At 40.7% G+C, this 19,265-nt stretch overlaps 3 protein-coding genes across 3 annotated transcripts; 1 reads left to right on the top strand and 2 right to left on the bottom strand.

The window, feature by feature from the left end:
- The first annotated feature begins 668 nt into the window (after positions 1 to 668).
- Positions 669 to 3,472, top strand: akr1a1a (aldo-keto reductase family 1, member A1a (aldehyde reductase)). Its single transcript, XM_068310466.1, has 8 exons — positions 669 to 781; positions 861 to 980; positions 1,527 to 1,678; positions 1,792 to 1,987; positions 2,091 to 2,140; positions 2,248 to 2,397; positions 2,474 to 2,633; positions 2,964 to 3,472. The coding sequence occupies exons 1-8, from the start codon at positions 701 to 703 to the stop codon at positions 3,027 to 3,029; spliced, it is 975 nt and encodes a 324-aa protein (XP_068166567.1). The 5' UTR covers positions 669 to 700; the 3' UTR covers positions 3,030 to 3,472.
- A 151-nt stretch (positions 3,473 to 3,623) lies between these two features.
- On the bottom strand, positions 3,624 to 11,574 carry vcp (valosin containing protein). Its single transcript, XM_068310465.1, has 17 exons — positions 11,421 to 11,574; positions 9,861 to 9,972; positions 9,574 to 9,746; positions 9,355 to 9,497; positions 9,105 to 9,235; positions 8,887 to 9,018; positions 8,308 to 8,410; positions 7,742 to 7,875; positions 7,403 to 7,538; positions 6,845 to 6,957; positions 6,250 to 6,414; positions 6,038 to 6,160; positions 5,740 to 5,952; positions 5,266 to 5,574; positions 4,841 to 4,996; positions 4,585 to 4,739; positions 3,624 to 4,161 (listed from the first exon to the last, which is right to left on the bottom strand). Exons 1-17 carry the CDS (start codon positions 11,435 to 11,437, stop codon positions 4,056 to 4,058), a joined length of 2,421 nt encoding a protein of 806 aa, XP_068166566.1. The 5' UTR covers positions 11,438 to 11,574; the 3' UTR covers positions 3,624 to 4,055.
- A 470-nt stretch (positions 11,575 to 12,044) lies between these two features.
- Positions 12,045 to 17,377, bottom strand: fancg (FA complementation group G). The gene is made up of 14 exons (XM_068311340.1): positions 17,248 to 17,377; positions 16,900 to 16,999; positions 16,680 to 16,805; positions 16,408 to 16,574; positions 15,899 to 16,049; positions 14,844 to 14,974; positions 14,603 to 14,749; positions 14,244 to 14,398; positions 14,050 to 14,116; positions 13,611 to 13,924; positions 13,485 to 13,525; positions 13,202 to 13,375; positions 12,989 to 13,103; positions 12,045 to 12,296 (listed from the first exon to the last, which is right to left on the bottom strand). Exons 1-14 carry the CDS (start codon positions 17,326 to 17,328, stop codon positions 12,194 to 12,196), a joined length of 1,872 nt encoding a protein of 623 aa, XP_068167441.1. The 5' UTR covers positions 17,329 to 17,377; the 3' UTR covers positions 12,045 to 12,193.
- Between the last annotated feature and the right edge of the window lie 1,888 nt (positions 17,378 to 19,265).

Here is a 19,265-nt window from a genome sequence, read left to right as displayed (position 1 = left end):
AAATTGCAGGTCTTGTTGGAAGTTCTCAGTTTACAGAGGTTGGCACTTACCAGAGGTGATCACAAGAAGGGCACTGGTGACCCAATGAGTGGCAAAGGTTTATCAATTCACGTGGGAAGCAAATAGTCCCGCGTTGTACGATTCCAACCGAGAGCTACTGAACAAACAGGTTTAAGTCTATTCAAATAGAAAGGTGTCAGAACAGAAAGGTGTATGTGGCTACATATAACTGCTGCACATCCATCAGATCTAGATCAGGAAACTACTTGACCAAATTCCACCAGATCTCAATCAAGTAACAAGTCCGATTCATGGTGACTCCACCTCACAAATTTCAGGCCTTGAAGGAGCTGTTACTCCTTGAAGTCCTGAAAAAGTTTTGGTTCCAGATACCACAACACACATTCAGATGTTCTGTTGAGTGGAGGTCTTGATGGGTCAGAACTGTTTTGGGCAGCAAATAAGGGACAAACAGTGTTTGTTAATATTATGGTTGACCTGTGCATGATGACTGAGAGTCTTCTGCACAGGATGTGAAGGAACACCTAACCCGTGCCGTGTTCATTAAGTCAGAGGGTAAAATTAATCAGTTACTAAACGTGACGACATGGTCACGATGATATGTGCCGTTTGCCCAGGACTTGACAGATGAGAATTTCACAAACTGTCTCATTGTCATTCAGGTGGCGAGGGTTGAAACATGAGCACCTTTGTGACTCTCTCCACAGGGCGGAGGATGCCCACAGTTGGACTGGGAACATGGAAGAGTTCTCCAGGACAGGTACCAGCAGCTTTCCTTTTCTTTTGGTGATTACAGCTCTAATTATGTTTGGACTTCCTGCATGTTCTTACGTTCTCAGGTGAAACAGGCGGTGCTGGCAGCTTTGGATTGTGGATACAGACACATTGACTGTGCTGCTGCCTACAGCAACGAACAGGAGGTGGGAGAAGGTCTGGCTCTCAGAGTCGGCCCCGGAAAGGTGAGAAACTGGTGGAGATTGAATCACACATGGATTATGAAGGTCTGTTCTTGACCTTGGAAACAAAGTTGTCTTTGACAAAAACAGTTTCAGGAATCACTTACTTGTTCTGGTGGTTATCTCTGTTTAAGCAAACAGTCTGATCAGTTTTCACACCATTCTGAGTATTTTGAAATTTTAGTTACGTGCAAGCCAAGAGAAGAAAGTGTTTTGTGTTGAAGATCCAGACTGAATCGTAGGTTATGGAGTTTAATACATACAGTATTCTGGGTTTGCTAATAACAATCTAGTAGATTACACATTTTTGCAATTTCTTCTCTTTCTTTTGTTTAGTGTGACCCTGAGAAGGATCAGTGGTTCTAGACAACGAATGAATAACTGCATGAATGAATGAATGAATGAATGAATGAATGAAAGCGTGTTCCAGCTATGTGTGTATGTGTGCCTGTGTGTGTGTGTGTGTGTGTGTGTGTGTGTGTGTGTGTGTGTGTGTGTGTGTGTGTGTGTGTGTGTTCTCTGAACTGAGCGCGATCCTTTCCCCCACAGATTCTGAGTCGTGAGGCGGTATTTGTCACATCCAAACTGTGGAATACCAAACATGATCCCGATGATGTTGAGGAAGCATGCAGGACCAGCCTGGCCCATCTGGGTCTCTCCTACTTGGACCTGTACCTTATGCACTGGCCCATGGCGTTTCAGTGAGAAGCTGAACACAATTCATTTTGTCTCGCTGAGGTTGTTGATATGATGATTGACTTGAAATATTCTAAATCAGTTTAGCTGATGCGTCCTTTGTCTGTATGTGTTTCAGGCGAGGGAAGGAGTTGATGCCTCGGCGAGACGATGGGGGTATTTGTTACTCCGACACACACTACAAAGATACTTGGGTGGCCATGGAGAGCCTGGTAGACAAAGGTCTCGTCAAAGCTATAGGACTGTCCAACTTTAATGCTAGGCAGACTGATGAGATCGTCAGCATAGCCAGACATAAACCTGTGGTCAACCAGGTATGTTGTTCCTATTATATATGATGGGGTTTTATTTCCTAAAGTGATCTGTAATTCAGGCATACACTTAAAATCAATGATTGCATGTCTGATTGTTCGACAGGTAGAATGTCATCCCTACTTATGTCAAGCTGATCTTCTGTCTCACTGTCGGTCAGTGTCGGTGATTACAGTAAAACACTTTGAAACATTTCACTAATTTAAAGTGAATGTGGTCAAATGTTACCATCATGTCAGAAACTGAGTCTCCTCTTTTTCAGCTCGGTAGCAGTTTGTGTGACAGCCTACAGTCCTCTGGGCAGCGGTGACAGACCCTGGGCCTCTCCTGATGAACCCAGTCCGCTACAGGATCCTAAACTGGGTGCTATAGCACAGAGATACCAGAAAACACCTGCCCAGATCATACTGAGGTAAGAAACAAACTCCTCAACAACAGCACACATATTGAATTCTTTTATAGCTGCTGTTTTTGTGTCCTTTTTGCAGATGGCATGTACAGAGGGGTGTTGTGTGTATCCCTAAAAGTGTGACACCTTCCAGGATCCAGCAGAACTTAGAAGTGTTTGACTTTTCCCTGTCAGAAGATGAAATGAAGCTGATTGGATCCCTCAACTGCAACGAGCGCTTTATTGTGCCGGCAGTCGAGGTGAGTCACTTGTCAGTTTGACACCTCATAAGATCTTAACAGGAAGTACTTCCCGACACACTGCCTTTAAATACCACTGACTTAGGCTTCTAAACACGCTGAAGTCATCTCGGTTAAAAATAAGTTAGATGTTTTTGTACTCCTTACTGCATGAATAAAATATTAGCCTATTTTGGATCAATGAATCAAATGTGTACAGAGGATACTCATGAGAGTACCGAGTCTAGACTGCAGGAAGTTCGGTCCATTTTTGATCGGTATGATTGCATATGCTGTAAACAAACCATCATATAGTGACAACTGTTTTTATTTTGTTTTCTTTTTACACAGAGGGATGGCAAGAGAGTTTGGAGAGATGCAGAGCATCCTCATTTCCCCTTCCATGATCCCTACTAAGACCACATACCAGGAATGCAATCTTTTGGCTCAGAATGAATCTCACAATGATTTTCCTGACTACAAAAAAGGTGTTATTTTTGGGATGAAGAAGTGATTCAAATTAGTGATATAACTGCTTTAAACCTTTTCCAATCAGATTCAATGACATTGCAGTGTGGGGGGGAAAAAACTTATCCACAACCATAATTTTTCTTTTACTGGCAGAGTGACACTATGTGGTCAATGTCAGAACTACCCCAATATTAACTTGGACCACATGATGTATGGTTGCATAGTAACAGCCAAGACATTTTCAGTAGTTGTACTTAAATGCATGACTTGTGTAAAATTTAGATAATGCCACTCCTCTCCTGATCAGTGTTGTTTGGCCCTGGAATTTTTTCAAAATGTTTTGACAGATTTAGATGATTACCATATCTGCAAAACCATAAGACCTCAATGAAAGTAACACTATAAACTAGAATTTTCCATGTCGTCTTTATAAATGCACTTAATAGGACATGTGCAACATTAAGATTTTGAACATTTTTACAGATGCCCAGAAACAAACTTTACATTTACACCATCAATAAAGACATTTCAAACAGACCATAATTCTTCCAATTTTGTGAGACTTTATTTTCAACATAACCTTGACAAATTTGTAATACATTATAAGCTACTGTTTATTTTAAAAAAAGAGGAAGTCATTATCAATATGTTTTTTTCTCTTCTTTCTTATAGTCTAGCATAGAATCCCATTACTAAAGCCATTCACGTTGGTTGTGATATACTGAGAATGAGGCCACTCAAGAACAACCCCCCACCCCACCCCCCCTGTCCCTCCCCATCAGTCCACTGAACCTCCTTTTCCAACATCCCCTTACCCACACCCACAACAAAGCCAGGGCAAATCAAGCGGCTACATGCTTTCTCCGAGGAAACTCATACAAAAAAGGAACACATGAAAGAAACACAAAGTCCTAAAAATGTGGAATCTGGTGAGAATTTGTACACGTGTGACCTCAGTGGGGTAGTGTACATTTATCCATAAAGGTCATCGTCATTGTCTTCATTGAACACCGGCCCACTGCCTGCTCCTCCTGAGCCGTGACTTGGACCGGTGCCGCCTGGAGCACTGGAGGGAAACCTGAAAGAGGGAGAATCATTCATTGTAATGGGAGGATTATCAATAACATGGAGATCATTTTTCTTCCTGAGCCATTCTGAGGTGTGAATTAATGACTAGTTCTGCTGTAATCACTGATTCAAGGAAAATATCACTAACATAATTAAGCTCCTTACAAAAATCTTTCAAAAACAAATTTGTGATTCCCCCATTGCACTACAAAAAAAATTATTTAAATTTTTTTGTTTCTGGCAGAGGATGATAGTCAGATTATGTGTAATAACTAGACTGAAGACTAACCTAAAACTGATCCCACAGCTCAATTTAACGCCATTTCAGGGTGGCTGTTAACCACAACAGAATCCAAATCTGAAGAATGCTTTGCACTGCACTGACTTCAACCAGGAAGCTACCTAGCACTGATTTAAACTTTGAAAAACGCACCTGAAGTTTCCAAAGCCTCGGCTCTGCTGCAGAGTCTGAGCAAACATTTCATATTTGCGGATGTCGTTGTCACTGACTGAGCGACGGGCAAATCGCATTGCTTCTTCAAAGTGATCCTTCCTGATCTCTGGCACAGGATCGTCCTCTTCCACCTCCTATTAACATGACAACATGACATGTAGGACATCAGACATGGCAGGAGAGCAGTAGTGTGAAGTTATGAAAGACAGAACGACAACACTCATCAACCACTGACCATAGCAGACGGGTTGGTCTGCCTCTCCTTCTCTCTGCGGATCTCGTTCTCGATGCTCTCCCTGATGGCCAGCTTACATGCCCGCTGGCAGATCTCTGTCAGATCTGCTCCAGAGAAGCCATTGGTCATCCTTGCCAGGAAGTCCAAGTCCACATCCTACCAAAATCAAAAGTTTAATACATTTTGATTCTTTAACTGAAATTACAATTTGGTTTCTCGACCACTTTTCTAATTTAATTCCATGACAGGAGACATTCATGAAGCAAACTTAATATTTGTTCATATAAATAATTCATCAGAGGAACAGTGAATGTAATCTAGCTGCAATTTGTTGTTTGCATGAAACAAGCTGAATAATAAGTCCTTCATACAAACAGCTCTAATGGAAAAACACAACTAATTCTGTTTGAGTAGCAACTCGTCACCTTGCTGATGGGGCTCTTGCGGAGGTTGGCTTTCAGGATGCTCATCCTGCTCTTCTCATCGGGTAGAGGGATGTAGATGAGCTGATCCAGACGACCAGGTCTCAGGATGGCAGGGTCAATGATGTCTGGTCTGTTTGTAGCTCCAATGATGAAGACGTTCTTCTTGCTGGACATTCCATCCATCTCGGTCAGAATCTGGTTGATGACACGATCGGCGGCGCCACCACCATCTCCAACATTGCCACCGCGGGCCTTGGCTATGGAGTCCAGCTCATCAAAGAAGAGAACGCATGGAGCTGCTTGACGAGCCTGAACTCAAACACACAAAATTGTCTTAGAACACAATGCGAACATTATTGATAACAAAATTAGTTGTACACACAAACATGCTTGCTCTGCAGATGAACTGTAGCTTATTGACAATGACTCCACTCGGTCTTGACTTTATAGCAGATGCAATAACAATATTCTTACCTTGTCAAAGATCTCTCTGACGTTGGCCTCAGACTCTCCAAACCACATGGTGAGCAGCTCGGGTCCTTTGATGGAGATGAAATTTGCCTGGCACTCATTAGCGATGGCTTTTGCCAACAGAGTCTTACCACAACCAGGAGGACCATAGAACAGCACACCCTTGGACGGGGTCATGCCAAACTTGAGGAACTTGTCTGGGTGCTCCACTGGGTACTGAGTTTAAGAAGATGGAAACTTTGAAACACTGTATTTTTCCTAATATTTTTCCCTTTCAGATATCATGTGTCCGGGTTCTTACCTGCACCAACTCCTGGAGCTCCCTCTTGACATCTTCCAGTCCACCAATATCCTCCCAGGTGATGTTGGGAACCTCAACAACCGTCTCCCTCAGTGCCGATGGGTTGCTCTGGCTCAGAGCCCACTGCAAGACAGTACGGAGCACGTCAGCAAGGGTTCAGAAGGCCATTGTATGCCAAATACCAGCGAGCATGTCACAGTTCTTAAAGTCACCTTGAAGTCATCCATAGTGACGGCAAGAGAGTTCATGACTTCAGCATCAATAGTCTCATCCTCGAGGTCAATCAGGTCCATCTTCTTCCTGATGGCCTGCAGGGCGGCCTCTGAGCAGAGAGCTGCGAGATCTGCACCCACGTGTCCATGAGTCTCATTGGCAACCTGCAGAAAAGCAAACACAATGACGTCTCACTGTCTGCTGTCCTCTACTATGCATGAATGCTGCCAATGAAATGAATACCGCTAATTGTGTAAATGGATGACATTTGTGTATTCAAGTACTGTTTGTTAGCTTATGTGTACTCGCATCATTTATAAAGACCTTCTGAATTACTTTAACAGAAGTATTGGATGTGTCTCAATCTGGCCATGAGTTATGATAGTCCACTACAAAAGAAAAGGGAACCACTGGAATGATCTGACAGTGCAACAATGAGTCCAGATTCCATAGTAGTAAATAATATAGAATTCAGTGTAATTTTGGGGATAATTTTATTTAGAAATTATAGGTATTTTTATACTGTGACTTTTACAACTAGTCAGACAACAGGTATGTGGTGTGTCACCTAATACATGAGCATCATGTACTAACCTGTTCCAAATCAACATCATCGGCTAGCTTCATATTCTTAGTGTGAATCTGAAGGATTTCCAATCTGCCAGTAGCATCAGGGATGCCGATGTCAACTTCCCTGTCAAAACGGCCTGGATGTGGTGATTCAAACACACATGTTAGTACATTAGGTCTGCAGAGATGTACAGAACTGCAGGTATCAGAAACTTATCCAAGAAACCAGGAGTCAATTTAATTTCGAATTAAATATGTATCAAATATCTTTAGTTCTATTGTCGTAACACTGCTGAGTAGCATAATACCGTGAATGATGTCATTAAACAACAATTACATCTGAATTTACCAGTTGTGAATGAGTTCTTGGTGTAACATACATAAGTAACTAGACACAATCTGATCAACCAGGCCATATTTTCATGCTTAACTCTTTACCAATTGGCAAATAAGCAGTGTCTTCCAGAACATGGAGGCAGACCTTTTATTGTCCATGGGAGAACTGTGCATTGTAAGATATTCATCAGAAGCTTGAAACCACTGCTGGAAACTTTCCGAGACATGCTTAAACAGTTAACCTACCAAATCTCCTGAGTGCTGGGTCAATGCTGTTGGGTCTGTTGGTGGCAGCCATGACAATGACATGAGCTCTTTGTTTCAGACCATCCATAAGAGTCAGCAGCTGAGAAACAATGCGCCTCTCCACCTCTCCATGGGTCTGCCCAAAAATAAGGAAAGGGATAAAAAAACAAATATTTTTTTACTATACAGTTTATTTCAATGCAAGACAGTACACCTAGTTAGACATGTTTTTATTGTACAATCTGAGTAAATACAATAGTGTTCAGTCAAATTATGATCAGATATTGTGCTGTTATTCAGCTATTCATTCCACCACTACATTCCTCTCTACCCACTCACCTTCTCTCTCTTAGGAGCAATTGCATCAAGTTCATCAATAAAGATGATGGCAGGAGCGTTCTTCTCTGCTTCCTCGAAGGCTTTTCTCAGGTTACTCTCACTCTCTCCAGCAAGCTTACTCATGATTTCAGGACCTAAAGAGACAAGCATTTTAATTTCAAGAGTACAACATCCTGTATATACAACACAACATGAAAGGTTAAAAAAAATCAGCCCCTTTCACTCTAATAATGATGACACAGAGTATGAAAGACAATTAGACTATTTCCTAACAATTTGTATTTTGGGAGTTGCAACATCTATATTAAACTGAAAAGCAAAAAGGGAAAGTTATACCACTTGGAGCACATAAGATATATTCCCATATAAAGCTCCTGAAGACATCCACCCACTCAGTATAGCCAAGCAACCAAATTGGATAATTCTAATAATTGCTTATGCCTAATTGTCAAAAATAAATAGCATCACAAAGGCAGTATCATCAGGTACAAACAAAACGCAATCATCAAATAACACTGACCAACAGGAAGCATGTAGAAAAAATAAATTGAAATAGGCATTCAAACCATTAATCAGGAAGAAGAAAGCTCCCGTTTCATTGGCTACGGCTCTGGCAATCAAGGTCTTTCCTGTTCCAGGGGGTCCATACAACAGAATTCCACGTGGTGGCTGAAAAATTTAAATCATGAATTTTAATATAAAGCATTAAAAAAAACAAGGGAGACAGAACTTTTCCGTGTTTCATTTGAGTTGACTTAACAGCAACATCATTACACACAAAGTCAATAAAACAATGATCACCAAGAAAAAACAAGAGAACGTGACATGTGGGGTAGTGCATTTACAACTCAAAATATGGTATACATCATGTATACTACACATGTAGACTCGAAAACATGTCAGTAACAATATCTGGCTTAAGTGATATTTGCCACCAGTCATTCCTGCACAAATGATTGTTACACAACTCTGGGCTGCAGTGGTGATAAGTACATTTTATGTCTGAATTTAAAAAAACAAAACATATGTTTGATTAAAAACTAAATGGCTGTTCTTTTTTTTATGCAACAAATGCTCCATTTAATTTGATTAATCAATTGAAAGCCACAGTTTGTTCCTCTTTGCACATTAAAACAGTGCCTTACCTTCACTCCTATGGCCTTGAACAGTGCAGGGTGTCTAAGAGGCAGCTCCACCATTTCTTTGATCTGAGCTAACTGCTTCCTCACTCCCCCAATGTCATCATACCCCACTTCATTTAGGGACTCTTCCTCATCCTGCAAGTTCAAACAAGATATTAAAAGTTCCATGATTAATTTTCTGTAATGTTCACCCTTGTACTGTGTGTGTTCCTGATACCCACCTCTCTCCTGATAGGTTCTCCCTCACAGTGGATGACTGTATCTGGAGCAACGATGCAATAGGGAGAGGGATCGGTCTCTACCACCTTGAACTCCACTGCACGCATACCTCCTCTGACAAGGAAAATATCACCTTTACATGGTGAAAAAGGGACAAATTACTATTTTATTCTGCATGTTCCATTTCAAAATAGATTTCTTCAGCCAGAAATTGTTGGGGTTTCTTGGTTATAACAGGAAATTTGGACTGACCTTTGCGGATTGGTCTGTAAGCCTCCAAAAAGTATGGCTTCAGGTAAACCTCGAACAGGTTGCCAGTTATTCCCTCCACTGTGTCGTCTATTGGAAGGACGTGGATCCTCTTTCCATACTTCACATCAGGGCATGGCTGAATGCTGAAGGATATGTTAGAATTAACACCATTTTTTAAAGATTGAATAGACTTTTCCAAATAGGTGTGCTTTTGCCCACCTGATGACATCGCCCAGTCGCACCCTCAGATTATTGCGGACCACCCTGTTCATGCGAACTTTCTCATCGGAACAGGTGTCATCAGACAACACGATACACACAGTCTCTCGCCTCTTTTTACCCTTCATCAGCACTGTGTCGCCACGGAAGAGCTGCAGCTCGTCCATCTTGGTCTTTGGAAGAATGAAACAAATTGATTTGTAAGTATGTCTTGTGTCAATACATAGTAACAATGCTCAAGATGACAAACGGTTAAATGTGCGGGGAAAAAAGTTTTGAGAGTCTACCTGAGACAGAGAGACCACACTGTTGTCTTCATTGATGGATTCATCAACAATTAACCTGTTAGGCCTGTTCTTCTGTTTCAGAATAGCAGTGGCTAAGTCATCATTTTTGGATCTATGATTAGAAGAAAGAAGCAAGATCTTTATTTGTCATTATAAAAACAAATAATTAGAAACCAAAAAATAGATTTAAAATGAAGTTGATTCCTGTACACTGTAAATGACTGATGAACAATTACACACAGGTACTCAAAACAGTCAAGTAACTTCACAATAACAATATCTGTATTCGACACCACTGACTCGCAATTCCATGTTTTATGATTGCATCTATAAGAAATTGAAAAACACTTCATTAAATGTAAGCTTTTGTATGCTTCCGTTTAGTGAAACACAGTAAAATGCTTACACACTCACTCTTATCATTTAATTACCGTAGAAAGGTGATTATTTGCTATTTGTTAACAATAAAACTCATAATAAATACGTATTGTATAACTTCAAGCGCAACATGTCGTATAGCCACTTACTATGATCTAACGTCACATACTAAATATCTGCATAATATTTACATTCAACATGCCGTGAAAAAGTGACCAGATTTCAGGATTTCTAATGAAAGTGCCACGAGTATCTAGAATACTCTTGGAACGGTTTAGCAGTTTCGATTATGTTGTTAGCATGCTATGGTTAGCCTTTAGGCTAACCGACTAGAGCCCAGATGACACAGCAAAAGAATAGGAAAAAAAACTTTGTTAGCAACGTAGGATCGTCCGAGCCAGACCTTATAACTATATCGTGTCATTAATAAATTAGCTTGATGACAAAGACTGAAAATGAGTAATACTGAAATAAAGCAAGGTTATTATTTCACGACTGTTTAGCCAACAGCGATTTAAAGCTAAAGTTAATTGTAGATCATTTAGAATGAATAGCCCCGTTAGCCTGTTAGCTTTGGTGTAAAGAGCAGAGGCAGCTCGTCACATTTCGTGAACTGGATGACTAACGTTAGTTAAGGTTTTTCAGTTCGTAAACACTGGCTGGTTCCCCTAGTCTAATACGTAAAGTGATGTGATTCATAATGTTACTCAATTCAGTTATATTTTAAGCAAATTCTGAAAACAGGCTATATGCCGGTGATTAGGCCAACTTGTCGATGTGTGGTGGATGGTTCTGGCCTTGACTATGTTGCTAAGCTAAGGTTAGCATTCAAACACGGCAGCAATGACTGTGCTTTGTCAAGTCGCTGCCACACAGCTGGCAAGATTAACTGAATGGTGGCAACTCAAAAGATAATCACGCAGATATAGAACTGTCAATAGCTAATTGAATAAAATACGCCACTGTCAATCAATTTTATTTAGCTTATCCAACCGCTAGACAAAAGTGCGGAGGCTTGAGCAGCTGACCCCATTAGCTGATGCTAGCAAACACGGTTACGTATTAGCAATCGTGCTAACTTTAATAAACTATGGTGCTGTATTCTGATCAGACGTCAGGCATTTAACAGATAGCCACTGTTAATAGAAACGCGTTACAGTAATAATAAATAATTCTACTTACTCCCCTCCCGAGGCCATTGTCGTCCACTTGAATTACTATCAATAAATACAGAAATTCTAGCTAAATGTTTATGATTAGCCGGCTGTCGTTGTTGAACGTCCTCCGATATCACATGAAAGAGCAGCAGTTTCCGTGGTCTTCTTTACTGTTATACCATGAGACGGATGTATCCTTCATTCTGATTGGTTGGACGTTCTCCGTCAAACTCGTAAGCCAATGAAAGAACCCGAGGGTCTGACGTCAACAGGAATATTGTGGAAACTTAGCCAGTTACAAACGGGATGCTTGTTCCTTTTTTCTTTCTTCTCTCATCTTCAAACCGCTGAAACCGCCGTCGCGGGTTGCGGGGTCCTGGAGCCTACCGCCGCCGAATGCAGGCGATACTCCGGGCGCGACCCCAGTGCACCGGCGCCACATACGCAGTGTGGGGGAATACAGCACATCACAAACCACAGAGACATCACTGTTACAACTACTTTGGCCGCTTTGAGATTGGATGGTCCAAAAAAGTCCCTTTAATGTATACAAAGTGAGAGCTCATTTTATATATAAATGCGTTGTGCAATTTCATCTGAAATTAATAAAGTACATATATATATATATATACCTGAACCACCTGCCAGGTTCACCATCAATAGTTTTAATTATCATTCTCATTCACTATAAGACCTTTAACCATGCTTTATTTTATTGTTCCATAAGACCCATTTGTGTTGAAGGCAAGGCTTCAGTTCCTCAGTTGACAGAGAGATGATCCATTCAAGCATACGTATCTAAGATGACACCACAGGACCGAGTTCCTTTATTCTGTGTTGCAGCTCCAGGGAGTCCAACAAAGGGCCAGTCTGGGGTTCTTGGAGGTACAAAGAAAGACTCCTGCGGAATAAAAGGTAGACAGTAGTTAAAAGGACAGCTGTAGAGGAATTGATATAAGTTTTCAAAAGTTAGGTTTTAAAGGGTGTGTGTATATATGCAGATGTCTGCATTTATATGTGATTGGAAATGATGATGTACATGTGTATGTGTATACTGTAGTGGTTCTTATTTTCCTTTATCGTTAAAGTTAATAATGAATGTCATTTAGTGTTTTATGCAATTTCATTTTAATATCTGGGTCTGTAATAAACTCTTATAAACTAAAAAAAGGGAGAGGGTAAATTTAATCTTTTTTTCACCGTGTTTACATTAGCAAGATAGAGATCATTTCTTAATTTAATGAATGGATCTTGATGAAAATAAAATCAAGGTATATTTAGTGGCTTGCTATCCAAGATGATGTATTATTTGGAGCAGATCCAAGTAGAAGTCTGTGAGAAAATAGATTTAAATGGTTGGCTGCTGCAAATTCAATAACCATTACATTAACAGGGTTATTAGTTTGATTTTGGATAAAGCTTAATTCAATTTAACATGTCTATTAACAGTGCCTTTCAAATGCTAACCTGTGTGATTGAATGTGGTTAATTATTTCAATATCATTATGAGGTGTATTAAAATACCCCACAGCATAATGTGCAATATGAACCAAAAACACAATGAGAGTGAATTCAGAGATAAAAGTGTCTTACTCTACTGAGGGTTGTGTGTTGAAGCTCCAGGTTTTTTCCCAACAAGCTGCTGCTTCTCTTCTCCTGCCAAGCCTCCACATTACTTCACCACACCACAGTCCTGCACTCACACAGTCTGAGACAATATACACAGTATGAAATCATGTACTAGTAGCAAAACATAGATTCCTCAAGTCTGAGCTCCGTGGAATAAAAAATACATGTTGTACTTACCTGGGATTGTGTGAAGGCTGAGCTGAAGATCTCTAAGTGCATCTTTTATTTGGTCTGTGTGGGAGAAGCAGATGCCCCTACCAGCTAGTGAAAGCCCCTTCATCCTCTGGAGAACACACAGATCTGTTGCCTGCTTGCCAGCCATGTCTGCAATGAGTATCTGTGGTTGGAAATCTGTAGCAGAATAATCAACAGAATAGAATGCAGAAAGTCAACACATCTGTGAGGCCAATAATAAGAACTATTTATTTCCAAATCATCAAAGAAGTCAGAAAATAATCACCTCTCTTTTTAAACCGCACCTTTACCAGCAGATTGATGCACCTGCAATACATGAGTACATTCTTTAAAGCATCTTTTGAAGTCAAATAATAAATGGCTCGATAAAAGCACATTTCATCTTTCAGACCTCGTGTAGTGAGTCACAGCTTGTTTCCAGTCCTTAAGGTAAGTGTGGCAGTGACCCAAGAGGAGGTAGGCAGCCCCGACCCACAGCAACGTTGCCATCCTATCGTCTCTCTCTATACCCGCATCCCCGGTAGATGTCTCAGACTTCTCCGGATTGTCCAACACCAGTTTCTCTGGCAGCAGCTCAAGCGTCGTGCTGATGACTTCGTCACATACAGCCATGCAGTCAGTGGGCCGCCGGGCCATGAGCAAGGCAGCACCAGCCTCAAGGTAAAGCTCAGGCAACCTGGGGAGGGAAGGGGCCTCAGAATGCACCTGAGACAAAATAAAAATGAGTTTAGTATAGTTCCCTGTGGTCAAAACATTGTAACAAATGAGCAAGGGGAATGCAAAAAATGAATCCTAAGTTCTCAAAGTTATCTCATCTTTGAGAGTCTTACTCCATGTTGATCTTCAGAGTGAAGAGAAGCCAGTAGGTCCAAATAGTACTCAACACCCTCCGATACCCTGAATAAGCAGTAGCAAAATCAGTTTGCAACTTAAGTGTGCATTATGTCTGTAATATTCTAGTTTTTAGTAGTGATCAGTTGTCAGTAAATTCCATAAAGCCTGAGCTCCACATTGATATTCTTACCTTCCATGGAACACACATTTCTGGGCCAGAGTGTGAAGAACAGAGAGGGCAGAGGGAACTAACAGCAGACTATTCAGTGATTGGCTGCAGAGCAATAAAGTTGGGGAGACAAGATCTGTACCAGCCACAACAGACTCTGTGGGCAACATGAGGGTCTGTGGAATCAAGAGAGGTTTCATGTGTCAGAAAGTTTACATGAGTATGTGATCGTGTGCCAAATGTGGCCCATCTGCAATGAGATACTCCACAAATAAGGCAGAGAATATGTTTAACAACTACGATGTACAGTGTTTAGACATGTGCATTTTATAGGCATGAGGCATCTTTCCCTGTATGTGCTGAATACTTGTGTCACTCACAGAGTGCAGCAAACGAAGAGCCTGAATCTCAGCCTGCGTGTTGCCCAGCTGTCTGTAGATCAGCATGCTCCTGTACAGCGCACACACACACCGAGAGTCTGTTTCCAGTGCCTTCCTGTAACACTGCAATGCCATCTGAGGACAGCTCTGGAAGGAAACACACAATCTCATTGCATACAAATGTTCAAAACTCCTATCCATGCATGCATATGATAGACGTTACATTTGTCTGTGTGTGTACCATATGAGCGAGGCAGGCACCCGACAGGAGGTGTGTGGATGCTACCAGAGACCTAGGAGCCGGTAGGGAGGAGGCTGACTGCAGGTCGGGCAGGGCCTCTGAACTCTGACCTTCATTCAACTTTTCTGCACCTAAAGAAAACACAGACAACAGAAAAACACAGGATAAAATAATCAGGATTACAAACACAAGGTATTAATAGCTCAACATCATATACCGGTAGCTTATATCCTTAAAGAGGAAATTTATGTTGCAGCATATAACACAGATTGAAGTAAAAATACAAAATATACACAACAGGATTAACATAAACCTTATTAAATCATTGGTCAAGACAATTAAAGTTGTAAATAAATACTTCTGTTTCACAACATCCCAAAAATGTTAGTAAATATTTAAACTACATTCTGTCCATAAACATATGAATCATTAATGTATAAAGAACTTATATGATAATATAAGCTCTGTATACATTTTGAACCAGGCAGGAGACCTGGAGGAAGACCAAAGAGGAGGTTTATGGATGTAATGAAAGATGAAAGAGGACATGAAGGTAGTTGGTGTGAGAGAAGAGGATGCAGATGCAGGTTAGATGGAGGCAACTGATTCGCTGTGGTGACCCCTGAAGGGAAAAGCCGAAAGGAAAAGAAGAAGAAGAGTTTATATGATACTTCATCAGTGTGCGGGTGCAAACAAGTTCTTCTAACTTCACTTTTTAATGACTTAACTTTTCAACAATAGCGCTATTTGGAGCTGCTAATGATCTTTATTAAACCTTAAACACATTTCCCCGACACATCAGTTTAGATTTTTCTACTAGTGCTCAGTTGATGTTTCTATAATTGTTTGTCAGAAGAAAATATACAAGTCGCGCTATAAAACTGAATAACATAATCTGAACCAGGGATTACAATTGTTATAAAACAAATACATCATAAGTGATACGCCACTGAATGCAGTTAGTGTCATCTGTATTCATTATTTGAGTCCACTACTGCATCACAATAAACTGGATTTAAAATTGATTATGCCTGAAAAACATGACTGCTTCTGACCTCGAGCAATTACAGTACAGATCTGCAGTAATTCAAGAAGCCGTCTTGGGTCCGTCACCAGTAGTGGAGTGTCTGAGGAGTTTTCAGTTCTATCACTCCTATGGTCCCCAACTCCATTAGAAACCACCTCAAGCAGAGCGGACCACTCATCCTGCATCAGAGCAACAGGTTTTATTTCATATTGTCATAACCAGAATCACAACAAAACACCATCAGTCTGTAATACCCCCCCCCCCCACCTCCCCAAATTGGAAATGGCCTCAATGGTGACTATTCATGTAATATTAATGTTAGTAATATTTAGTAATAATAATAATTAAATGACAAAATATTGTGATAGACTAGATCACAAAAAATGCAGCAAGGATATCAAGTGAAAATTAATGGAGTTTGGAGGAACTCTGTTCCATCTGACTAAATAAATGACAGAAAGTGGATTAGACCACCAGGTTGCTTGGAAATAGACAAAACAAGAATAACTGAGAACACAGTAAGCATAAAGATCATACCTGAAATTCCTGAATAAATTTCATTTGACAGGTGGCCAACCAAATCACCCACTGCAGACAAAGAAGGTGTTGTACAAAAGAATTCAAAGAACTGTTTCCCACTGATTTGAGAACTGTTTTCCAAAACACCAGAGGGTCTGAAACGGGGTCGTCTTTCAACTGTAGTACTGTAGAGATGCATAAAAACAGGCCATAAATGTCAAATATAAACAATCCCGACGCAATCGATACATCTACATCTATAATGGTCTTGGCATCATCTCATAACCTACCCCTCTCCATGGCTCTTCTGAGGAGCAACTCAGCCTCTGAAAACTGACACTGAACAGCGAGAAACACACAGGCGTTGTTCACGACTGTCAGCTCCAACTGGGCATGATCTGCATGTGGGGGGATACCTGCAGCCGAGGGACAAGGAGGGAAAACGAGGGCTTTAGAAGGCTTCCCTACCTCAACCAGCTATGTCATTGTATTTTAAGGCTGATGAAGCACCTTGAACTTTCTTTAGAAGCTTGTGAAAGTCGGTGGAATAACCTCTCAGAAAGGACTGGTTCTGGTCTCGGCTCAGAGAGCCACCACTTCGCTCTTGTTGCTGAAACAATGAATTAAAAGCAAAAGTACTGACAACATTCATTACCTCTGTATTTCATAAGTAGAACTGGAATTTAGTTAGCATACGCATTAGCAACAATACGTATCTAAGTACAAAATGATAGTATTAGATACCAGACATGTAAAAAGGCTGCACTTATTGCTCTAAATTTATACTCAGGCACATGAAAACTATATCACGCCAAGGGCTAACATTAAATAAGATATATTTAACAGTTGTCCACCTACCTTCCATTTTTCAACCAAACTGTTGTTGTCTTTGATCCACCTATCTATTAGAGAACGTGGCTGATGCATTTTATCAGACATTACCAAGTTTTGTGAAACGTTTTGTTTGAACCATCCCTCCCTTCTCAGAGAACCCGAACACAGGAAGTAAACATCAGCGAGTTGACAGCAGTGCTGCCCCCTGCGGACAGATAGGAAATAACACGCGCAGTTTACTGACTGTCCAGGAGGTGGTGCTGTGACTAAGAGCAAGTGAACTGTTCTGGAAAGTTCAATCTGATGGTAGATATTAGAGCAATCATCTGTCAGTTGTTCTTCTTGTTGGTTGTTTGTGATTCTTGACTAACCTACCTACCTGCCTACCTAATATCCATCCATTCATCCATCCACCCAGCCATCCATCCTCATCTAATCCTGTTTATCCTTGGAAAAGAGTTTGAGGTTTCAATATTGATACTCAACACCCTGGATATGACACCAGTATAACCATTAACACTCACAAATCTGGGTTCAGATTCACTTATATTTGATGTTCTTGAGCTGTGAAAGAAAACCGGAAAAGCAAGAAAGAACCCATGCAGACATGGGAAGAACTTAAAAATACCCCACAATGAGACCCAGGTAAAGATTCAAATCCAGAACCTTCTTTCTGTTCACTTACCACCGCAGCTCTACAACAATCTACAGCACATAAATGCATGCACACCAATAGATCTAAAGTGTTAAAGACAATCTCAGGCCTTAGCTCTATTACAGCTGAGTCACCCTCAACACAACCAGGACACGCATTTTTCTATTCACGCCTTCCAAGGTGACTCTTTATTTTCTCACCAAATTACATTTCTGCTCTCTCGCTCTCTCGCGCGCTCTCTTTCTCTCTCTCTCTCTCTCTCTCTCTCTCAGTCTCTGATTCCTCTATTTGTGCATCATTTCATTGTCCATTTTTCATCTTTATCACAACCTCCCTGTCTCTCAATTCTCTCATGTTTTCTCAAATCAGAAAAAAAGAGCTGTTTACTATCACTGAAAATCAATGCAAACTGCTGACATCCACACAGCAACAGCAGCATTATCACTTCAGTATTTTATCATCACAGCTGTAAACACATGGAAAAATAAAACTTCCATTATGATTTCCTTTATAACTTTCCCACGAGGAAGGATTTCATTGTTTTGTGACATTTTCCTCTGCATCAGTCCTGCTATTTTGCATCTCTCTCTCTCTCTCTCTCTCTCTCTCTCTCTCTCTCTCTCTCTCTCTCTCTCTCTCTCTCTCTCTCTCTTCTCTATTAACTCTTTCAAGGACGAGGTCATTACACAGGAGGAAGAGATCCCTCTCACAATGTCATTAAAATGGCAAGACTTCAAACTGTCAAATCATCTTGCTAAAAAACTGCACTTATGTTCCTTCAGACAAGCCAATACATCAGACGTTCCTGTTCAGTTTGCTGGATTTATCTCTTCTTTGCTATTCTTATCATTTGAGGGCTTAATTCTCAAAATAGGTGACAGGTGATTTGGATTTACCATTACACACAGAATACAAATAATGTTGTAGGTTTTTATGTAATGAAGTAACAAATTATTGATAGATCATAATAGGATCAATAATAAATTCTGCACACTTTGCTCTTTAAATCCCCATTCATAAAACATGAGGATGGGGGACAAATTAGATGTGATCATGTGACACATAATATTTGTGCCCTCTTGTCAGCATTGCAACCCATAAACGTGTGACATGGTGCAAAACACACAATGGCAATGCCTGGGCTTTGCAACATGTTTTTTTTCATTTTGAAAATAATTTTTGAGGACCTTAAACAGCTTTGACACCATTGATGGAGGAGAGAAAATCCGTGTTGCAGTCCTTTGGGTGTCATTGGGCTGATGACACACATATTCACATGCTTGAAGAATGGCTGATGCAGAGAAATGGTCGTGTGCTGATTAAAATCTTCTTCAACATCTCGAGGGAAAGGCACAATTGTCCCTGAGCCTTCAAGTCACGCACAGTA

The sequence above is a fragment of the Antennarius striatus genome, chromosome 3, assembly GCF_040054535.1.
Source record: "Antennarius striatus isolate MH-2024 chromosome 3, ASM4005453v1, whole genome shotgun sequence".
Classification (NCBI taxonomy): domain Eukaryota; kingdom Metazoa; phylum Chordata; class Actinopteri; order Lophiiformes; family Antennariidae; genus Antennarius; species Antennarius striatus.
The sequence above is the reverse complement of the archived record's forward strand: the minus strand, read 5'-3'. Positions and strand labels throughout refer to the sequence as shown.

Excerpts from the sequence above, each read along its gene's own strand:
- akr1a1a (XM_068310466.1), top strand. The coding sequence starts at position 701 with ATGAGCACCTTTGTGACTCTCTCCACAGGGCGGAGGATGCCCACAGTT. Across the intron at positions 1,679-1,791 it reads CACTGGCCCATGGCGTTTCA|GCGAGGGAAGGAGTTGATGC; the intron begins GTGAGAAGCTGA and ends TATGTGTTTCAG. Across the intron at positions 2,141-2,247 it reads GATCTTCTGTCTCACTGTCG|CTCGGTAGCAGTTTGTGTGA; the intron begins GTCAGTGTCGGT and ends CCTCTTTTTCAG.
- vcp (XM_068310465.1), bottom strand. Across the intron at positions 6,415-6,844 it reads ATGATGTTGATTTGGAACAG|GTTGCCAATGAGACTCATGG; the intron begins GTTAGTACATGA and ends GCTTTTCTGCAG. Across the intron at positions 5,575-5,739 it reads TCAGAGAGATCTTTGACAAG|GCTCGTCAAGCAGCTCCATG; the intron begins GTAAGAATATTG and ends GTTTGAGTTCAG.
- fancg (XM_068311340.1), bottom strand. The coding sequence starts at position 17,328 with ATGTCTGATAAAATGCATCAGCCACGTTCTCTAATAGATAGGTGGATC. Across the intron at positions 16,050-16,407 it reads AATTTATTCAGGAATTTCAG|GATGAGTGGTCCGCTCTGCT; the intron begins GTATGATCTTTA and ends GCTCTGATGCAG. Across the intron at positions 14,399-14,602 it reads CTCTTCGTTTGCTGCACTCT|ACCCTCATGTTGCCCACAGA; the intron begins GTGAGTGACACA and ends TTGATTCCACAG.